At 38.1% G+C, this 18,750-nt stretch overlaps 1 protein-coding gene across 17 annotated transcripts in view; it reads right to left on the bottom strand.

Annotated features, from left to right (window-relative positions):
* Nucleotides 1-2,008: 2,008 nt before the first annotated feature.
* The window catches only part of PDE4D (phosphodiesterase 4D), a 1,594,380-nt gene continuing 1,577,638 nt past the window's right edge, over nt 2,009-18,750 (bottom strand). For all 17 annotated transcript variants that reach the window (XM_078365479.1, XM_078365477.1, XM_078365476.1 and 14 more), the window contains 4 exons: nt 11,039-11,193; nt 10,086-10,208; nt 7,794-7,976; nt 2,009-7,239 (listed from right to left, as the gene is read on the bottom strand). In XM_078365479.1, the coding sequence (XP_078221605.1) occupies nt 6,823-7,239; nt 7,794-7,976; nt 10,086-10,208; nt 11,039-11,193 (878 nt within the window). In that variant the 3' untranslated portion in view covers nt 2,009-6,822. The remainder of the gene's footprint in view (nt 7,240-7,793; nt 7,977-10,085; nt 10,209-11,038; nt 11,194-18,750) is intronic.

Genomic DNA, 18,750 nt, shown 5'->3' with positions numbered 1-18,750 from the left:
TCAAACCAGCGTATATTCCTGGTACACCGCGTGTGACAAGGAAGCCGAGAGCAGAGGGACTGTAAGGAACACTGCTGGAACAACACAGAGATCTGGTACTCGGATCATGTTGGAGATATGATAACTTTTATGTTGGGAGAGAGGGGAGCTGTGCTAGTAATGACAGATGGAAATTCCCAATAGCGTGATTGGCTGGAGCCCCGGGTCCAGATTAATTGCTTAATTGATTTAAAGAAAGTAGTATTTCCTGCGTGCACATAATGAAGATCTATACCCATTGCACTGAGTTTGACCTTGAGTATTTGGAGCTCTCAGAGTAGCTGGGTGGGATGCAGTACCCAAATCAGAAGGATGACAAAGCCCAGGTATGATTCCACTGACCAAGGTTGCCCTCTCCTTGGAGGGTTGCTGGTGGTGTAGCAACAAGGAATGTTTTTGGTTTTGGTTTGTTTTTGGTAGAATGTCGCTATTGTGGGTCAAAAGCCATGTGCCTGAGGAAGGGTTTCTAGGTCAGAGATTTCAAAGTGTGTTCAGGCCCAACACCACCCAAATTAGCCTAAATCAGCAAGTGGGACAAGTCGGGAAAAGAAGAGAGTTTCTTCTTTATTTCCATAGTCTCACTTTGGAGTCATGGCTTTGGGGAAGGGAGCGTGAGTTTAAAACAATTATACCCAGGAAGGCACACATTGGGCATCTCTTGGCTTACCATGACTGTTGTGGCAGGAGGATATGCTGAAGCGGCTTAGCATAGATACTCTGTTTAACTACCCTTATTCTACCGGTACGGTTTGGGGATTATCTGGGGATTAAATTTGTGCTGATTTCTTTACTCTCATTATCATGACAAATGGATTGTTTTGTCATTTAGAAAAAAGAATTTGTGAGGAATAAGCAAACAGAGTTTTTAGATAGCAAAGAAGTAGGAAACTCTTAACTCTTTATCCAGGATCTTAGTAAGCTCAAAAACAAGAAACAAACAAGTTTTTATGGTATCAAGTTAAAAACTCTTTAATATCTCAAAATATCTTATCAATCTGAATTATATCCAATATCAATTTGGTGGCTATATTCAACACATATTAAGAACCTACTGTGTACCAGGCATAGTTTTAAGTGCTAGTGATACATTGGTAAGCAAAGATCTTGCTGTCATGGACCTGTGTTCTGGTGGGAGAGACAGACAACAAAAACAGATGTGTATATCAACCCGTGAGAAGTGTTATAAAGAAAATTGAGCAGGGTAATGAGGAGGAAGCTACAGAGTGGGGGACAGTTAGCAATGGCTCTGCCACTCAGGCCCTGGCTATCCTCCTTCTCGCTTTCCCTACATTTCCTGGGATGTCTCAAGCTCATTTATGCCTCAAGGTCTTTGCAAATCTTTCCTGTCTGGATCCCCTTCCTCTTCCTATCAACTTCTTCCCCTAGTTACCTCTTACAATCCTTCAGAAATCAGCCACAAATCACTTTCTCAAGGCCTGAAGGAAGCCTTCCCTGGCTCTCCAGAATAGATCAAATTCAGGTTCCTGCTTATTCACCACAGTGAGCTTCTCATTGTACTGACCACATAATTATGAGTATTGAATCGTGTAATGACTTTGTCCCCTCTAGACTGTTAAGTTCCATGAAAGCAAACACTGTGTCTCATTTACTTATTGTTGAGTCCTTAAAACCTTGTAGTTTGCAGAATAGGTAACCAATAAATAATTGTTGAATGCTTAAATGATAATTTTCAATATCCCAGAGTATTAAATTAAGTAATTGAAGGCCCCTTCCAAAGCTTATTTAAAAAATACTATGCTTAATTTTATAGGCCATCTAGGTAATTTTGGTAATTTTTAATGTAGCAAAATTACTCAAGTTGGCTTCATTTGGTTATGAATATCAGTGCTAACTTATGATGTCACTATTCTCCTTTCATTTCAACCATGTTCATTATCCTTGGAAATGTGCTGATTGAACTATAATTTAAAGTGAATAATCTTTTATTTGTAAAAGATCGAGTCTTAAATAGGCAGAATCAACCCATGCTTTTATTTTCATTGCATATAAAAATTTCATATGAAGGTATTGATGTACAGTACTATCCCCGTGGGCTGTAAGAGAGGCTAAGAAACCACTAAAAGAATCATCATTTGTAATTCTCACACACAATTTACCACTCTGAAAACATATCCAAAGAAATAAAAACAACTCAAATCAGTTAAGGATATTTTTGTAATTATAGTGTCCCCTTTGTACTGTTTAAAACAAAAGTAATCAAATCCTTTGGGCCAGGGCTGCTAAAATCTACAGTTTGTGTCAAAAAATAAAATAAAATAAGAGGCTCATTTTTCCTAGAAAAAGAATCTTTCCTTTCACCGAAAAGCCACATGATTGAAGGGCTGGGCAAGCAGTGGGAGGATGCTTCCATATTATACATTATAATAAATTTTTCCCGCTTTCAGGGGCTGGCCATTGTACAAGGTTAAATCTTAAAATTCTAAAGCAATGTAAGTTTTGCTGAAACAAATCTTAGAGGATGGTGAATGCTTTATGCTATGTAAACTGGCATCAGACACAACTTTGTGTTTAAATAGATGGGTTTACATATATATAAGGAAATTTGGTTTATCTTAGTGGAAGAAAATTGAAGGTTGAAAAATGTATTTTCTTTTTAGTATATTCTCTTAACATGTCAGGAAGCTGATGAACAGATAACTAACCAACACGAGTAAGCTCTGGCTCGAATTTCAAATCCAGTTCATTTTCCTATGAGCTCTAGAAGCCAAAAAGACTTTTAAAAAAAGATTGTTTATAATCACTGGGAAGGAATATATTTCCCCAGTTGTGTTTCTGAGTTTAAAAAAAAAAGGAAATAATCAAATGCAAGTAGCTGATGTAGCTCCTGATCCACAGGCAGCAAACAAGCATCACACATGCAGTGCCACTCCCTGGCAAGAAGTACTTAAGAGGTTATGTCTCGGAAGGGTCTCAGAATCTTTCAGAGGTTGTCTGTGGTTTTGTAAAATCCAGCTATTGGCAGAATTCTAATCAATTAAAAGCCTGGATGTAAAATGCCCAGCCCTTGCTCCACCGTTACCCTTTCAAATGCAGCAAAACAGAAGAAAATATTGGTTAAAGTTAAGGCACAGCCCTGGGACCAAAGACCTGCAGCTATGTTTTTTTAAACTTATATATCTTTATGTATTTTATAGTTTTCTTGAATCTTCCATAAACAAGCTCTAAGGTGACAAGACTATATTACAGGAGAAAAGAAAAATGTACAGAGTATGTATACACACCATTCATTCTCTCACCAAGAGTTTCCAAATATATCAACACCATCCCATCATGGGATGATGTTTTAATAAGAACTGATAATTTACAATTAACATTACAGTATGTACATTGCAATAAATACATGGTTGTAAACAGACAAACAAGACTGTATTACAGGTAAGGTCATTTGGTGAGAAAAAAAATGCATGGCACAAAAAATAAATAATGCATTCAAAAATTATCATAAAGCTTTCTGTAAAATCCATTTCATTCAAGTTTTTTCTTTCCTTGTCTGTAATTTGTTCTATCTACATTATTTTCTTGTGAATTTTAGCTGATATAAAACAAAAACAGCATTATTGTGTTCAGTAACTTGCAAGCTGAAATGCACTGGTTATACGCAAACTTGGACATTTTTTTCCCCATACAGTACCCAGATATTGTATTTTCTTATGGCATTTTAGGAAATGTAAAGCCACTCGTAAAAGGAGATTCTTTTTTAAAGCAGTGTGTATTTCTGAAGCATACTTTGGCGAGAACTAAACACAAGGGAAGCAGATTGTACAGTGCATTAGTCCCTGTCTCTTGGATATTTAGCCTTTTCTGCAAATTGATTGTCCATTAGTGGGTATCTTTACAACATGGAACCATTAAAAACCAACAAACTGGAAAAAAAAAGCCTCTCTTTATTAGTGCAGTTATAAACCCTTTACCCTTTCAGGTCTGGATTTGTTAATGACATATTGCTGCTTTTCATTTTATTCATTATTAAGATTCTAGGCACTCTGTGGGGGAAATACTACGTGTAGGGAGGGAGAGGGAATGAGAATGTTTTAGAAAGAGGAATAAACTCTAGACTCTGCCTTTCTTTCTAGACCTCACTCAGGGACAAATAAAATTAAAAGAGAAACAAGTTCCCAAGTGTTGTGAAACTACTTGGTCAAACATACATCTTTATTTGAAAGAGTACTGTCTGATCTTTATAGAGGAAAGAGATTAGAAACCTTATAATTAGCTAGTTGATTCCTATTCTGCCCTATGTAAAAGATCAGAGTTATAAAGACATAATTTTTATTTCAAAGGATCTAAGCATCAGCTAGATCTCAGGGGACTGAAATGGGGATTCTCTTCAGCTTGAGTCATTTCCCTGGCTGATGACTTAGTTTTCAGTCCCCAGAAGGCTTCTTGAGAAGTTCCAAATATAAATGCTTTTCAGGGTGGTAATTCTTCCTAAATATTTGATTTTCCATTTGTCAGATACCCACTTTGACCTCCATCACAATTTTTCAGTATCAACGTGAGACATGATTATTTGGGCTGTAAGGTCTTCAGAGAGAAGGTAAATACTTTATTAAGACTGACAGGAGAGGGCCAGGCATGGTGGCTCACACCTGTAATCCCAGCACTTTGTGAGGCCAGGGCAGGTGGATCACCTGAGGTCAGGAGTTTGAGACCAGCCTGACTAACATGGTGAAACCCTGTCTCTACTAAAAATACAAAAATTAGCCAGGCACAGTGGTGGGCACCTGTAATCCCAGCTACTTGGGAGGCTGAGGCAGGAGAATCACTTGAACCCGGGAAGTGGAGGTTGCAGTGAGCCGAGATCACGCCATTGTACCCAGTCTGGGTGACAGAGCGAGACTCCATCTTAAAAAAAAAAAAAAAGACCTGACATGGGAATAAAGTCAAAAATGTCCCATGATGCTAACTGCTATAATCCAGTAAACATTGGGAATTAATATCTAAAACTGTAATATAGTTCCTGGTGCTGGAATCAGCCAAGAGTGATCTCTAATTTTTTATTTAAGCAGAATTTTTACCAATCTAATATTTTAGGATGTATCATAGTACCAACCCTCTGCTGCCAGTGGCATCATCTTCTTTCCCTCCATGTGTTTAAAGAAGTAGTTCCCCTCTGCAAGATATGCTTATGAATCGAGAATAAGTAATAAAGCAATTCCTACATGTTATGTGGCTGTCCATTAAGGAAGAGTACTTGCAACACTTAAAACCATCTCTCAGGGATGTTCCTGATACAGTTCTTAATCCCATGGTGAAATCATTGAAACCAAGGAGGATTCATTGTATTGGTGTTTGTTAATATATTGTTAATATTCTTAAAAACTGCCTAGTTAGCTGTTGTTAACTTTTCTCTGTAAACCAAGAGTAAAAGCTAGTCATGATATACAACCTCATGGTTGAAATGAATGTTAACCCTAATTTCACTGTTTCTTTTCACCTGTCACAATGGTGGTGATATATTTGACAAAACTTCTAGCAACCATGGACGGAGGTTCAAACACACACTAAATTATAAAGCAGCACGAGGGGAAAACCCCTTTTCTTACTGTAGCTGGCTATAAAAACAATAAAAATGAGCATGAAATGTGCGGATTATTAGAAAGACACGCACTTGTGAAATGCATGTCTGTGACACAGCAAAATGTTATTAGAAGACACTAAGTAGGGAAACATCTAAAAAAGACTGACCATTTTAGCTACTGGGTATTTATATATCTCCCACTGGCTTCAGACAACACCAACTGATGACTGAGTTTGCATGAAGCTTAAGACACATTTGATGTAACACACATTAAAATATTATAGAACAAATAGTTACATTGCACACTGTGAAGAAAAACATTGGTGAAGAGCAACTCTGCTTATCTGGAAAGAGTGAAACAAACAAAATGCAAAGTAACTAAATACTTACAAAAAGGGCTTCCTGCAACATAAACTTGTTTTTCTATTTAAAATATGGAAGTCATTGATATATAAAACAATGAATCACTACAAATCAGTTAATTGCTATGAACTATAAGGTGCAAGTAAAATTCGTAAATTAGATTTTTATCCAGTGTAGCACAGATTTGTACTGAAAACTTGCAAGTTACTCCTTAGAAAAAAATAACCAGTGGCAGATGAAGTTCTGAACGTAGTTTTTTTAAATATAATACCTCAATACATTTAATAATAAAAGTAAGCTCTACAAAAAAATCTGTTTTACATATCATACAAAATGTAGAGGTCAGTGCAGCTCACTGAACCACACTATTCAGTCATGTATCAGGAAGACTTGAAATTAGAAAATTATGCAGTTTCTGTGGCTCATCCTCCTCCTACTGGTAACAGATTCGTGCTGTGTCCTGTTCTTGACATATTTGTTGCTTCGTCCATTAAGTTCACCCTGTGCAATGCTTTTCTTCTGAAAATATTGCAAACAAAAAAACAGAAACCCCAAATCCAATCAACTTTTGGGCCACCTGATGAGCCACACTCTCTTGAAAATAATTTGGAGTACATTTTATCTGCTTTGTCAGCTCTACCAAGCTGAAATCTTGTTAAAATGCTGTTCATGAAGATGTCCACCTTGCTCTGATGATATGGAGGTGAAAAAACTGATTACGATATTCCTGAGCGCCAGACTGAGTAGTCAAGGTCAGTTTTGTTCAACAAACGTCCTGGCAGATGACAGTGAGGTGTGACCGTGGTTGTGGCATGTGACATGCACTTTGGAAACAATTTTTCTACTGAAAAAAAAAAGGCATGAAAGTTTTTGCACTGTTACGTGTCAGGAGAGCGATCATCTATGACACAGGCTTCGGGCTGGCTTTCCTCTTCTTCCCCTACTGCCTCCTCTTCAACCTGTTCATCGAGGGGAATTTCAGTAGACTCTGAGTCTTGAGTACAAAGAGTCTTGGAGTCACTGCAGCTAGTGTCTTCTTCCACTTGACTGCCACTGTCCTTTTCCGTGTCTGACTCGCCATCTTCCTCTAAAGTTAGTTCAAACTGGAATTTCTCAGTTTGACCCTGCCGGCCCTCCTCCGGGTCATCAGGTGCAGGAGAGGGGCTCTGAGGGATTGTGCTCTGGTACCATTCACGATTGTCCTCCAAAGTGTCCAAAATGTCCTGGGCGTCAGGGTGGACGAGGTCTGCCCAAGTCTCCCAGAGGGGATGAACAATATAGTCTATGAAGCCCACCTAGTTAAGAAAAAAATCCAATATGAGGAGAGGACTTGGGACCAAGAAATAATGGAAAAGCTTAACTAGATCATGACCCACAAATAAAACACTTAACAGAAGACAACTAAGCTTAGTTTGGTAAAATTATCACTATTTTCAACAACAGACCATATAAAATATTGTTACTAGCTGGTCAAAATTAGCTTCTAGAACCCTTGGTTAAAGAGCATGTTTGTAGCATAAAAAATTTTCCAGTTGTTGACATGGTAGGGCTTATTTTAGAATCTCAATTTGTAGGTGAATCCAGATAACTGAAGTAATGCCATGTGCTGTATGTATATAAATATATTAAATGAATATAGTCATGATAAATGTGCTCTTAGATATATGACTATATGAATGTAAGTCCTAAGAATGAAAGTTTTTTAGATCATAAATACTAAGGTGAAACTCAGTGTCAAAAAAAAGTAATTTTAAAAATCCAATAAAATACTATCATAGGTGATACAAAGTAACCAAATGCTAAAGCGGTGGCTCTGTTCTCTCTGAAAGCTGTACATCTCATGTATTACCTGTGATTTTTCCACAGACGCATTGTGCTTATCACACATGGGGCTTATCTCCATGCCACGTTCCCTCTCTCGGTCTCCTTGGCGGAAGAACTCCTCCATTATCCGGTCTGTCCACTGGCGGTACAGTTGGAGAGGCTTTGTTGGGTTGCTCAAATCTGCACAATGCACCATATTCTGAAGAACCTATAAATAGATAGATACATATGCTAGTCACTCCTCTTCCTTTTTTTTTCTCACTATATTACTGATGGAAGAAATTAATTCTGGAAAATTATTTTAAAGGATTATCTCAACATTTTTTTGTGTGTGTGGGTAACACCCACCATGGGCACCGAAGAAGAACTGTGCAGACCCCAGGCACAATTAGTGCCTGAAGCATAACTCACTGCTTACTATATTTAGCTTATATGTATAATCATACTTAGTTCCATATAATCTTTCTATATAATCATATAGGTATTGTAGTTGGAGCTGTACTGACACATTTAGTGCTGATTTATATAATCCTTCCATATAACCATATAGTAGTTTTTTTTTTTGAAAGACAGAAAGGGGGAGAGAGAACAGGAGTTTTGCTCTATTGCCCAGGCTGGAATGCAATCTGAAAATAGGTATTAAAAACTTCTTTTATGCCGATAATTGTGCTTAACAGCAGAGACAGGAAGGAATAAGGGAAGAAAATAACAAACAAACAGCTAACCAATATTTCATTTAAGTCTGTGAAGTGCTATGCAAATGCTGAAGAGTGAATTACTTCCAATTATGTTGTCACTTTCAAAATAGGTATAATGCGATACTGAGAAAAATGTATGTTCTGTGGACCTGGGGTGAGGAATTTTATAAATATTCACTGAGTTTACTTGTTCCAGGTCTGAGTTCAAATCATAGATGTCCCTGTTAATTTTCTATCTTGTTGATCTGTCGAATATTAACAATGTGGTGTCGAAGTCTCCCGCTATTATTGTGCAGGAGTCCAAGTCTCTTTATAAGTCATTGAGAACTTGTCTTATGTATCTGGGTGTTCCTATATTGGGTGCATATATATTTATGGTCGTTGACTCCTGTTGTTGCATTGATCCTTTTACCATTATGTAATGTCCTTGTTTGTTTCTTTTAGTCCTTGTTACTATTAAAGTCTATTTTGTCAGAGACAAAAGTTACAACTCCTGTTTTTGCTTTTTTTTTTCTCCATTTGATTGGTAAGTCTTCCACCAACCCTTTGTTTTGAGTCTTTGTGTGTCCTTACTTATGAGATGGATCTGGATTACAGTGAACCGATGGATTTTCACTTTTTATTCAATTTGCCTGTCTGTGTCTTTGATTGGGGCATTTAATCCATTTAAATTTAGGATTAATATTGATATTTGTGAGTTTAATATTGTCATTTAATGCTAGCTGGCTATTTTGCCCATTAGTTGATATAGATTCTTCATTATGGAGCTACTCTTTACCTTTTGGTAAGTTTTTGGGCTGACTGATACTGGTTGTTCCTTTCTGTGTATAGCATTTCTTTCAGAAGCTCTTGTAAAGCAGGCCTGGTGGTGATGAAATCTCTGAATGCTTGCTTGTTTGCGAAAAATTTTATTTTTTCTTCGTTTATGAAGCTTAATTTGGCTGGATATGAGACTCTGGGTTGAAAATTCTTTTCTTTGAGGATATTAAATATTGACCCCCACTCTCTTCTCGTTTGTAGGGTTTCAGCTGAGAGATCTCCTGTGAGTCTGATAGGCTTCCCTTTATGGGTAACCTGACCTTTCTCTCTAGCTTCCCTTAGAATCTGCACAATGCATCATATTCTGAAGAATCTAAAATAGATGGATGCATACGCTAGTCACTCCTCTTCCTTTTTAAAAAAAATAAATAAATAAATAAAAACTAGAAATTCACATTGGATGACTGCAACACTTAAAAATATGCATAGTATAAGATTTATTCCAAACAGCTCAACCATGATGTGTCTGTGTATGGTTCACACTTGTATTAATAGTTCCAAATTATGCCATTTCTACTGCATCTAAATAGCATAAGAGAAACTGGTTGATTAGATTCAGAACTGCTTAAGTGGCTGGTTCTATGGGGTGTTAGTTTTTTTAATTAATATAGATGCAAATGAAAAGACCAGTAGAATTTTACCTGGTTAATTCTCAGCAATAAAAATTTGGATTAAAATGCTGCCTATAATTTTTAGAAGTACAAGGTGAAGAAAGAAATACATCTTTTCAAAGCTGAACACACAGACATATGTGCACAGGTGCACAGACACACACAGAGCAAACTCAAATAAGGCTTTACCTGAATCCTATCAGAGTAATTATCAAGAAGAAGAACTCCAGAACTTGTCACTTTTTTAGTTTCAACCATAGTTTTCAAATCAGCCAGTAGATTCATGTGTTTTGACATGTCTGTTGCAAGTACCTTAAAATATAAGGAGTATATTATTGAGTAAAGTTCAGAGAAAACAAAATTTACATATGAAAATATTATGCAGAATGAGAGAAAGAAAAAGGAATAAAACAACCCTATGCCTTTTAATGACGGTGGAAATCCCTTACTCTTTCTTAGGGCAGAGTCTTCTCCCCTTTGCTATGAAGTTTTCTCAAAGCCCAGACAAATGTGTGTAATATACAGAAATGTTAGGTACTGATAACCACTTTCATGGTGAAAATGGGATAACATTTCCGTGGATAAGGCATCATCACATGTTTTCAAGTTTTTCCATTCCTTGGACCAGAAAGTGGTTACTAGACTATGAATGACAAACTGATTCAAGGTTGCTTACAGACTGCTTCAGAAACAAAATATTCTGGTTATTTTCTGCTTTGAAAATACAGATAATTCTTGCCTTTGTATGTATAAGGTTTAACAGAGTAAGGTTTTGAAAGCTAGAGATTTTCCTGTGTCTCATAATCACTGAATAAGATGCATAGACAAAAGAGTAAAGTCATGGATATTCTAAATGGCACTGTCTACTGATGAGAGCTGTGGCCCATGCAATCTGCTTTTGTTAGTCATCTTTCTCTTCCCGCCACTAAAGTGGAGGAGCTCAGAAAACAAATGATGATGGTGAGCTAACATTATTCTCAACTCCAAACTGCTAGAAGTGAAAAACCTATTATAGAACATCACTGCCAGCATCAGGGCAGCTTCTGTAACATAAAGGGTAATAATATGTTGTGAAATGCAGTTCCTTTTACCTAAACAACTTGCATCACAGTTCTCTTTTTTTGCTTTTATCAGCTACTTACAATGTCAATGACCATTTTCCTTAAAGATTGTCTTTGTTTTTTGGTCAAATTCTGGAAAATGTCACAGTTTTCTTCCTGAAGCAATTTAAAGCCCACAGCCAAATGATGGTTCTCTAAGACTGAGGAATCATTGTACATCAAGGCAAGTTCAGAGTCTGAAAAAAAAAAGACAAGCGGCCAAAGATCAGCAAAGCTGTTTATGAGTTTATCTGATTCTTCAAATTCTAAGGTACTTTGGGTTTAGGATGTAATTTCCCCTAAACTTCTCTGCTGCCCTTATCATTACATGACAATATCCAGGAGAGAATAAATTGGATAACGTTAAGAGCAGAAATAACACAAATGAATCTTGGGGAGTGAATTCTAATGCTACTAACATGTGGCAGGTCGTTTCACTCTGTGGGTCTCAGCTTCCTCTGAAGTGAAAGAATTGGATCTTTAACTTCTCCTCTAGAGGAGCTCAGCATAGTATGACATTATTCTTAGTATCTATAACACATGCAGAGCATAAGGTTTTGTATTCCTGATAACTGTGAATTACCTATCCTGCAATTTATATAATGCGAGGATCATGTGATACAGGATTGTTTGTACTCAAAGAAGAACAATATGGAATCATATGAACAAGTTTAGATTTGCTCATTTGCTCATGTATAGATAGCTCTGAAAGTCTAAGCTTTATTCATTGTTTTCCATTTTCTTTTCCAAGCCTGGTGGCAGTCATTGTATACTGTATAGGGATATTGCTCTTCCTGCCTGTTTGCTCACAGTGTCACACAGAGATGTTGTGTTTGGCTGTCTACATACCCTCTGGTGGAGATTCTGCCACTCTCTCACTACTGCCCTGGACCTGTGAATTTCAGGCAGGGAGAGATTCTGCCTCTTTCCTATTTTCTTGTAAATAGCAGACCTAGATCTATAAGATAATCATTAAAAAACTGGGTTGGTGCTTTATTCTCTTTCTACTTAATCGCTGTAAAGACTAAAAGCAAATCTGAGGCAGAAGGATTGCTTAAGTCCAGGAGTTCAAGACCAGCCTGGGCAACATAGAGAAAACTCATCTCGACAAATAATAAAAAATTATCTGGGCATTGTGGTGTGTGCCTGTAGTCCCAGCTACTTGGGACACTGAGGTAGGAGGATTGCTTGAGCCCAGGAGTTCAAGGCTGCAGTGAGCCATTAGATTGTGCCATTATACTCCAAGCTGGGCAACAGAGCAAGACTCTTGTTTCCAAAAAAAGAAAAAAAAGGCTAAAAATACATGTATTTGATATTTTTTCCTGAAAAATTCATAGAAAATATATTTGGAAATATATATCCTTTTCTAAGAAAGAAATACCCAATACTATTCAATGGCTATTTTAGTGGAGCTAGGAAGGAGAGGAGAGGCTTAAGACATTTTTCAACTGGGAAATTCTATTATTTTATTGGAACTATAGAAATAGAAACTTGCATACTTAAATTTCTGCTCCCAAACTACAGGAACAGAGCTGTTTAGTAGGGAGTAGGTTTGTACAGTTTTTTGTGTTTTTGCTTTCTTTAGATGAAAGTGTTTTCAAAAACTGTACTTTAAGTTCTGGGGTACACAGGCAGAACATACGGGTTTGTTACATAGATATACCCATGCCATTGTGGTTGGCTGCATCCATCACCCCATCAACATTAGATATTTCTCCTAATACTATCCCTCCCGTAGTCCTCTAGCCCATGACAGGCCCTGGTATGTGATGTTCAACTCCCACTTAGGAGTGAGAACATGCGGTGTTTGGTTTTCTATTCTTGTGTTAGTTTGCTAAGAATGATGGTTTCAGCGTCATTCATGTCCCTGCAAAGGACATGAACTCATCCTTTTTATGGTTGCACAGTATTCCATGGTGTATATGTGCCACATTTTCTTTATCCAGTCTATCATTGATGGGCATTTGGGTTGGTTCCAAGTCTGTTATCATGAACAGTACTGTGATAAATATATGTGTGCATGTGTCTTTATAGTAGAATGATTTATAATGCTTTGGGTATACACTCAGGAATAAGATTGCTGGGTCAAACAGTATTTCCAGTTCTAGATACTTGAGCAATTGTCATACTGTCTTCCACAATGATTGAACTAGTTTACATTCCCACCAACAGTGTAAAAGCATTCCTATTTCTCCACATCCTCTCCAGCATCTGTTGGTTCATGACGTTTTAATGACTGCTATTCTAACTGGTGTGAGATGCTATCTCAATGTGGTTTTGATTTGCATTTCTCTAATGACAAGTGATGATGAGCTTTTTTTTTCACGATTGTTGGCTGTATATGTCTCCTTTTGAGAAGTGTTTGCTCATATCCTTCACCCACTTTTTGATGGGGTTGGTTTTTTTTCCCCCCTGCAAATTTGTTTAAGTTCTTTGTCGATTCTGGATATTAGCTCTTTGTCAGTCAAAATTTTTCTCCCATTCTGTAGGCTGCCTGTTCACTCTGGTGATAGTTTCTTTTGCTGTGCAGAAGCTCTTCAGTTTAATTAGATCCCATTTGTCTGTTTTGGCTTTTGTTGACATTGCTTTTGGCATTTTAGTCATGAAGTCCTTGCCTATGTCCTGAATGGTATTGCCTAGGTTTTCTTCTAGGGTGGTTTATTTTTTAAAAGGTAGTATCTGGTTAACTTTTAGAGTTTCTATAAACGCCTTTATGAATCTTTGTCAACAAATGGGGAAGCATATAGAAATGAAAAATTTAAAACTATATAGGATCTTAGCAAATGTTGTAATTCTACAGTGGAACCATATTAAATAAACATATATTGAAAGGAAGGCATAGTGTTTCTAACTGGGTAATTAACTATTAGAGTTATTTTAAGGGAGTAAATATGCATGTAGACAAGCGGTGTTAACAGAATTGACTTGGCCTTATAGAAACCCTTATTGGCTTATATGAAGTTGAAGGTAAAGGAAAGTAATGCTATTGACCCTGCAGAAGAATAAGGCGATGAGCTGTTACTTCAAGTAAAAGGGTGATCTGTTGTATGGAAGTTGCCACAAAGAGTCTGAGTTCTACTGGTTTTAAGTATGACCTTTCATGTAGGGTAGATATTCAAGAATACTGGCTAGGCCTGTCTTGGAAAGTGGTTATCTCCTGACACTTAAGAAGAGTCCACGTTAGCCAGAAAAGCCAGGAAAGGATTCCTTAGTGAACTGGCAGGCCTCCACAGCCTCTTCAGTCTCAGATGCTATTACGGGAAGGTGATGGTGACTATTTTACCTTTCTACTTTGCTTTAGGACTGAAGGCATATGGTCACATCTAAATGGGGAGGTAGGATTCTGCAGCTCGTCAGCACATTTTCACCAAAGACACTAATCCATTACTTGTAAGTAGAGTCCTTGAAGGTTCAGGAATGATCAGAAAGTTGCTGTCATACTTTGTTACAATGCACAGCACAGAAGGGCAAAGAGGTTAGCTTATGTAACATTTTTGTTGAAACCCTCTCATCTTCAAGCCCAATACAGGCTACCTTTTCCATGACATCTTTCTTGATTACCAGACACAACTGCCCACTTTCTCCTGTAAACTCCCATATTACTTTGTACCACCCATTTGGCATGTATCACATTCTACCTTTTTTGTCTTTATCTCTACAGATCTTTTAATAGTTCCTCCCTACTCCCTCCTAGCCTACTTAGAGACTTAAGCCCCTACAAAATATTAAAGGTTATTAACTTAATATGTTTGGTTATCTGGCTTCCCCTAGGCACTTCAATTAAATATTTCAAACTTACAAACAGTAATACAGTAAGGCACAACATTTAGAGGATTTAGGTGCCATTGTGTTAAGTGGTTTATGTGAATCATCTCATTTAATCCTCATAACTCTTTTAGGAAGATACTATTGTTACTGACATTTTACGGCTATGTTGCAATCATGGCATGGAGCCACACAGATGGGAAATAAGTCTTTGTGTCCTTGCGATAGGCGGGAGATAGAAAATGTGTCTTGGGGACATCTTTTATATACATAAATATTTACACAGATGTACTCATATAATCCTGTATAAATGAAGAAAATGAACCTCAGAGAAGGTAGGTAACTTTGCCAACATCACCCAGCCAGTAAGTGCTGGAGCCAGCACTTAAAATCAGGCAGTTTCTAGAGTGCTTACCTTGTATTGACTATGATTACAAGTGCCTTATAAATAGAGGTGAAAACTTGAGCAGTGAACACTAAACATGAACCAGGAAATCAATACAATCCACTCAGTGCCTGGCACACACTAATAACTTTATAAGCATTTATTATTTTTTATTGAGAGGCCATGCATACCTTTACAAACTCAAAGTCATCATTTTATTATATAGAGATCAATTGTGCTCATTTGTTACAACTACCCTGGATCATCAAGAATAAATTAGATTATGCTCAACATATGCTATTACTGAAGGCGGGAAGACCACTTTTATTTTATGTCCCCCTCTCTCTTCTGAGTTCTAATGAAATGGGGAAGGGTAGGCAGGTACCACCACATAACTAACTGAGAACATTTACTTCATCTGTGTTAATCATCTTTTCTCCCTCTGTATTAATCATGGTTCTCCAGAGAAATAGAACTAATAGAAGACATATATATGTGAGTGTATATGTGAGAGAGAGAGATATTTATTATGGGAATTGGCTCAGGCAATTATGAAGTCCAGGTAGTCCCATATCTGCAAACTGGAGAACCAGGAAAGCAAGTCCGAAGGCCAGGGAACCAACCAGTAGCCCTGATGTTAGAGGCAGGTGAATAGGTATGTCCCAGCTCAGAGAAAGCAATTGCCCTTCCCCCAATGTTTTGTTTTGTTCTTCTCTTTGAGGTACTCAATGGATTGACTGATGCCTGCCAACAATGGTAAGGGCAATCTTCTTTAATCAATCAGTCTACCAATTCAAATGCTGATCTCTTCCAGAACACTCTCACAGACACACCCCAAAATAGTGTTTTACCAGCTATCTGGGCATCCCTTAGCCCAGTCAAGCTGACACATAAAATTAACTGTTACAAATTCTGCCTCTTCTCACTTTGGTGTACCCATAAGCATCTCCTTTAATCATATTTAATCTCCATAAGGCCATAATTCTGCCAAACATGCTACAACTATCCTGCATACAACCAAAAACACACTAATACATTCTGTAGAAGTGAAAGTAAAGTTTTTGAGTAATGTTTACTCTTATCCTGACATCCTATAACTTAAATACTATGATATAAAACAAATACTTAAATACTAATATAAAGTCAATATCTCTTATATAAGAAAATAGAAGAAAATGAAGATATATGCCTAATCTGTGTGTGTGTGTGTGTATGTGTGTGTGTGTGTATAAATGCATTCATTATACTCATAACAATTATAGTCCTTATTTCTATAACTGGTCACATGGTCATAGTGGGTATTTATAATTATTTTGTTTTACTACTCATTCTGTATTCCCTCTGCCTTCAGAAAGCACCTCAGCTGGTCATAATCCTTTACCTGGTGGGGTGACCCAAACCTTCATTCCTGAAGGGTCTGGTCTATTAGTAGTCCTGCCTGGATTGGGTTGTAGTTTTCTGCTGACCTTAATTACAGGGCATGGTAATACTAACGAATTCCCTAAGGGATCTCCTTATTCCACACATATTCTTCCTTACCTTCCTTGTGGAGTAGTAACCCAATTTCCCCTTGGTAGTCAGGATCAGTCAACACTGTAACTCCCTTCTTGGCTGATTGAATCAGCTACATAAGGAGCTCAAAGTGGCTAGATCTTCCAGTTCAATGGAATCACTGCTGTGTCTCCTGGTGGAAGCATTCCTTCCTCTGAAACTAAGACTTCTAGGCCAGCAGCACATAAATTTGCAAGAACAGGAAGCAAAACTCCGCTGGTGGGTCACTGAGGGTAATTAAGTGGTAACACTCCCATTTCCACCCAGTGATTCCTGGACCCATGAATTCTGGCTATGGGAGAAATAGAACCACACACTGGACGCTGATTCAAATACATGGCCACCTGGAGAACCTTACTTCCTAGCTGAGTAACTGAATCTTTAAAAGGCCATTCTACTAATTTATCAAGCCAGCTGATTCAGGATGTTAGGGAATATGGTAAGGCTAGGGAATTGCATGGGCATGAGCCCAGTGTAGCCCTTCTTTGCCAGAAAGGTGAGTTCCTGGTTAGAGGCAATGCTGTATGGAATACCATAGTTTTGGCAGAAAAACTGTGTGCAGGGAAGGCAAATCTGTTTCCAGAGAAAGTGTCTTTTCCATTAAGGACAAAATGCTACCCCTTCCACCATGGAAGTGGTCCAGTGCAATCAACCTGCCATCAGGTAGCTGGCTGATTCCCCCCAGAGTGGTATAATATGGGGATCAGTGTTGGTTTCTGCTGCTGGTGGACTGGGCACTCAGCAATAGTTACAACCAGGTCAGCCTTGGTGAGTGGAAGTCTATATTTCTGAGCACATATACCACCTCCATCCCTGCCACCATGGCCGTTCTGTTCTTAGCACACTGGGTGATGACAGGGGTGGCTGGAAAAAGAAGTCGACTAAGATCTACAGAATGGGTATCCTATTCACTTGGTTATTAAAATCCTCCTCTGCCAAGGCCACACTTTGGTGAGCATTCACATGGGACAAAAATAGCTTTACTTTTTTGTCCATTCAGAGAGATCATTCACATATCTCTTCCCCAAATTTCTTTTTCATCAATTTTCCAATCATGTTTCTCCTAAGTCCCTGACCATCTAGTCAAATCTTTGGCTATGGCCCATGAACTGGTATATAATTGCACATATGGCCATTCCCTCTTCCAACTACTTGCAGGGAACTTTCCATGAGACCACATGTGTAGGCTGGGAGAAAGAAGGCAGTGTAATTAATAAGAGTGGCATTAGGTCCATTTCTTTACGTAACTTGTGCCTTCAGTGTCTGCTCGGACCTGATAGATCTTGTATTACACCACTTTTATTTGATGATAAAATGTCGTGCACACCCCATGTATGGCTTGGCAGGTTAGATAACACCCAATTATGATGGGCAGGCAGTGCAAACCACATGGAAACTTGGTAGCCCATGTTCTATCAGTATCTCCTAAGGCCCAGCAGCAGGCCTAGATCTGTCTCTCAAAAGGAGATTAGTGATCTTTGGATGATAGTAGAGTCTTGCTCCAAGAAGGTCTGTGCTGTGATTCACATATAGGGCTCTGCCAAAAGCTCCAAACAACATTCCTATCTGCCACTGACAATCCAAGCACCATTAAATCTGCTGGATCATGTGGCCCAGGTGCAGAGCAGCTTGCACAGCAGGCTGAAGTTGTTGGAGAGCCCTACACAAAACTAGCTGTTTTTTTTTTGACACACTCTTGTTCTGTGTCATCTAAACTAACCCAGCTTTTCAGATCAGTTAGTAGATGGGCCAGAGTAACACACACACAAAGGAATACATTGCCTCCAAATCCAAATAAGCCCACTAGGTACTGTGCCTTTTTGTGTTTTATGCAGGTCCACATGGCAGATCAGAGCCAACATTAAAACACGGAGCTGAAACAGTTAAGACTGGGGCAGACACTATCGATATGTATCCTGTTTTAAGTAAGACACTGGCTGTTCTTACAGCTTTGCTAGGCTTAGCCTTGAGTTAGAAAATGATAGCATACTACACCGTGTCTCTAAGTTACAACTGAAATAAGAGTCTTCAAAACAACTTCTGATCCAAACAT

This window comes from Callithrix jacchus, chromosome 2 (genome assembly GCF_049354715.1).
Source record: "Callithrix jacchus isolate 240 chromosome 2, calJac240_pri, whole genome shotgun sequence".
NCBI classification, from domain to species: Eukaryota; Metazoa; Chordata; class Mammalia; order Primates; family Cebidae; genus Callithrix; species Callithrix jacchus.
This window is presented reverse-complemented; position numbering and strand designations above follow the sequence as displayed.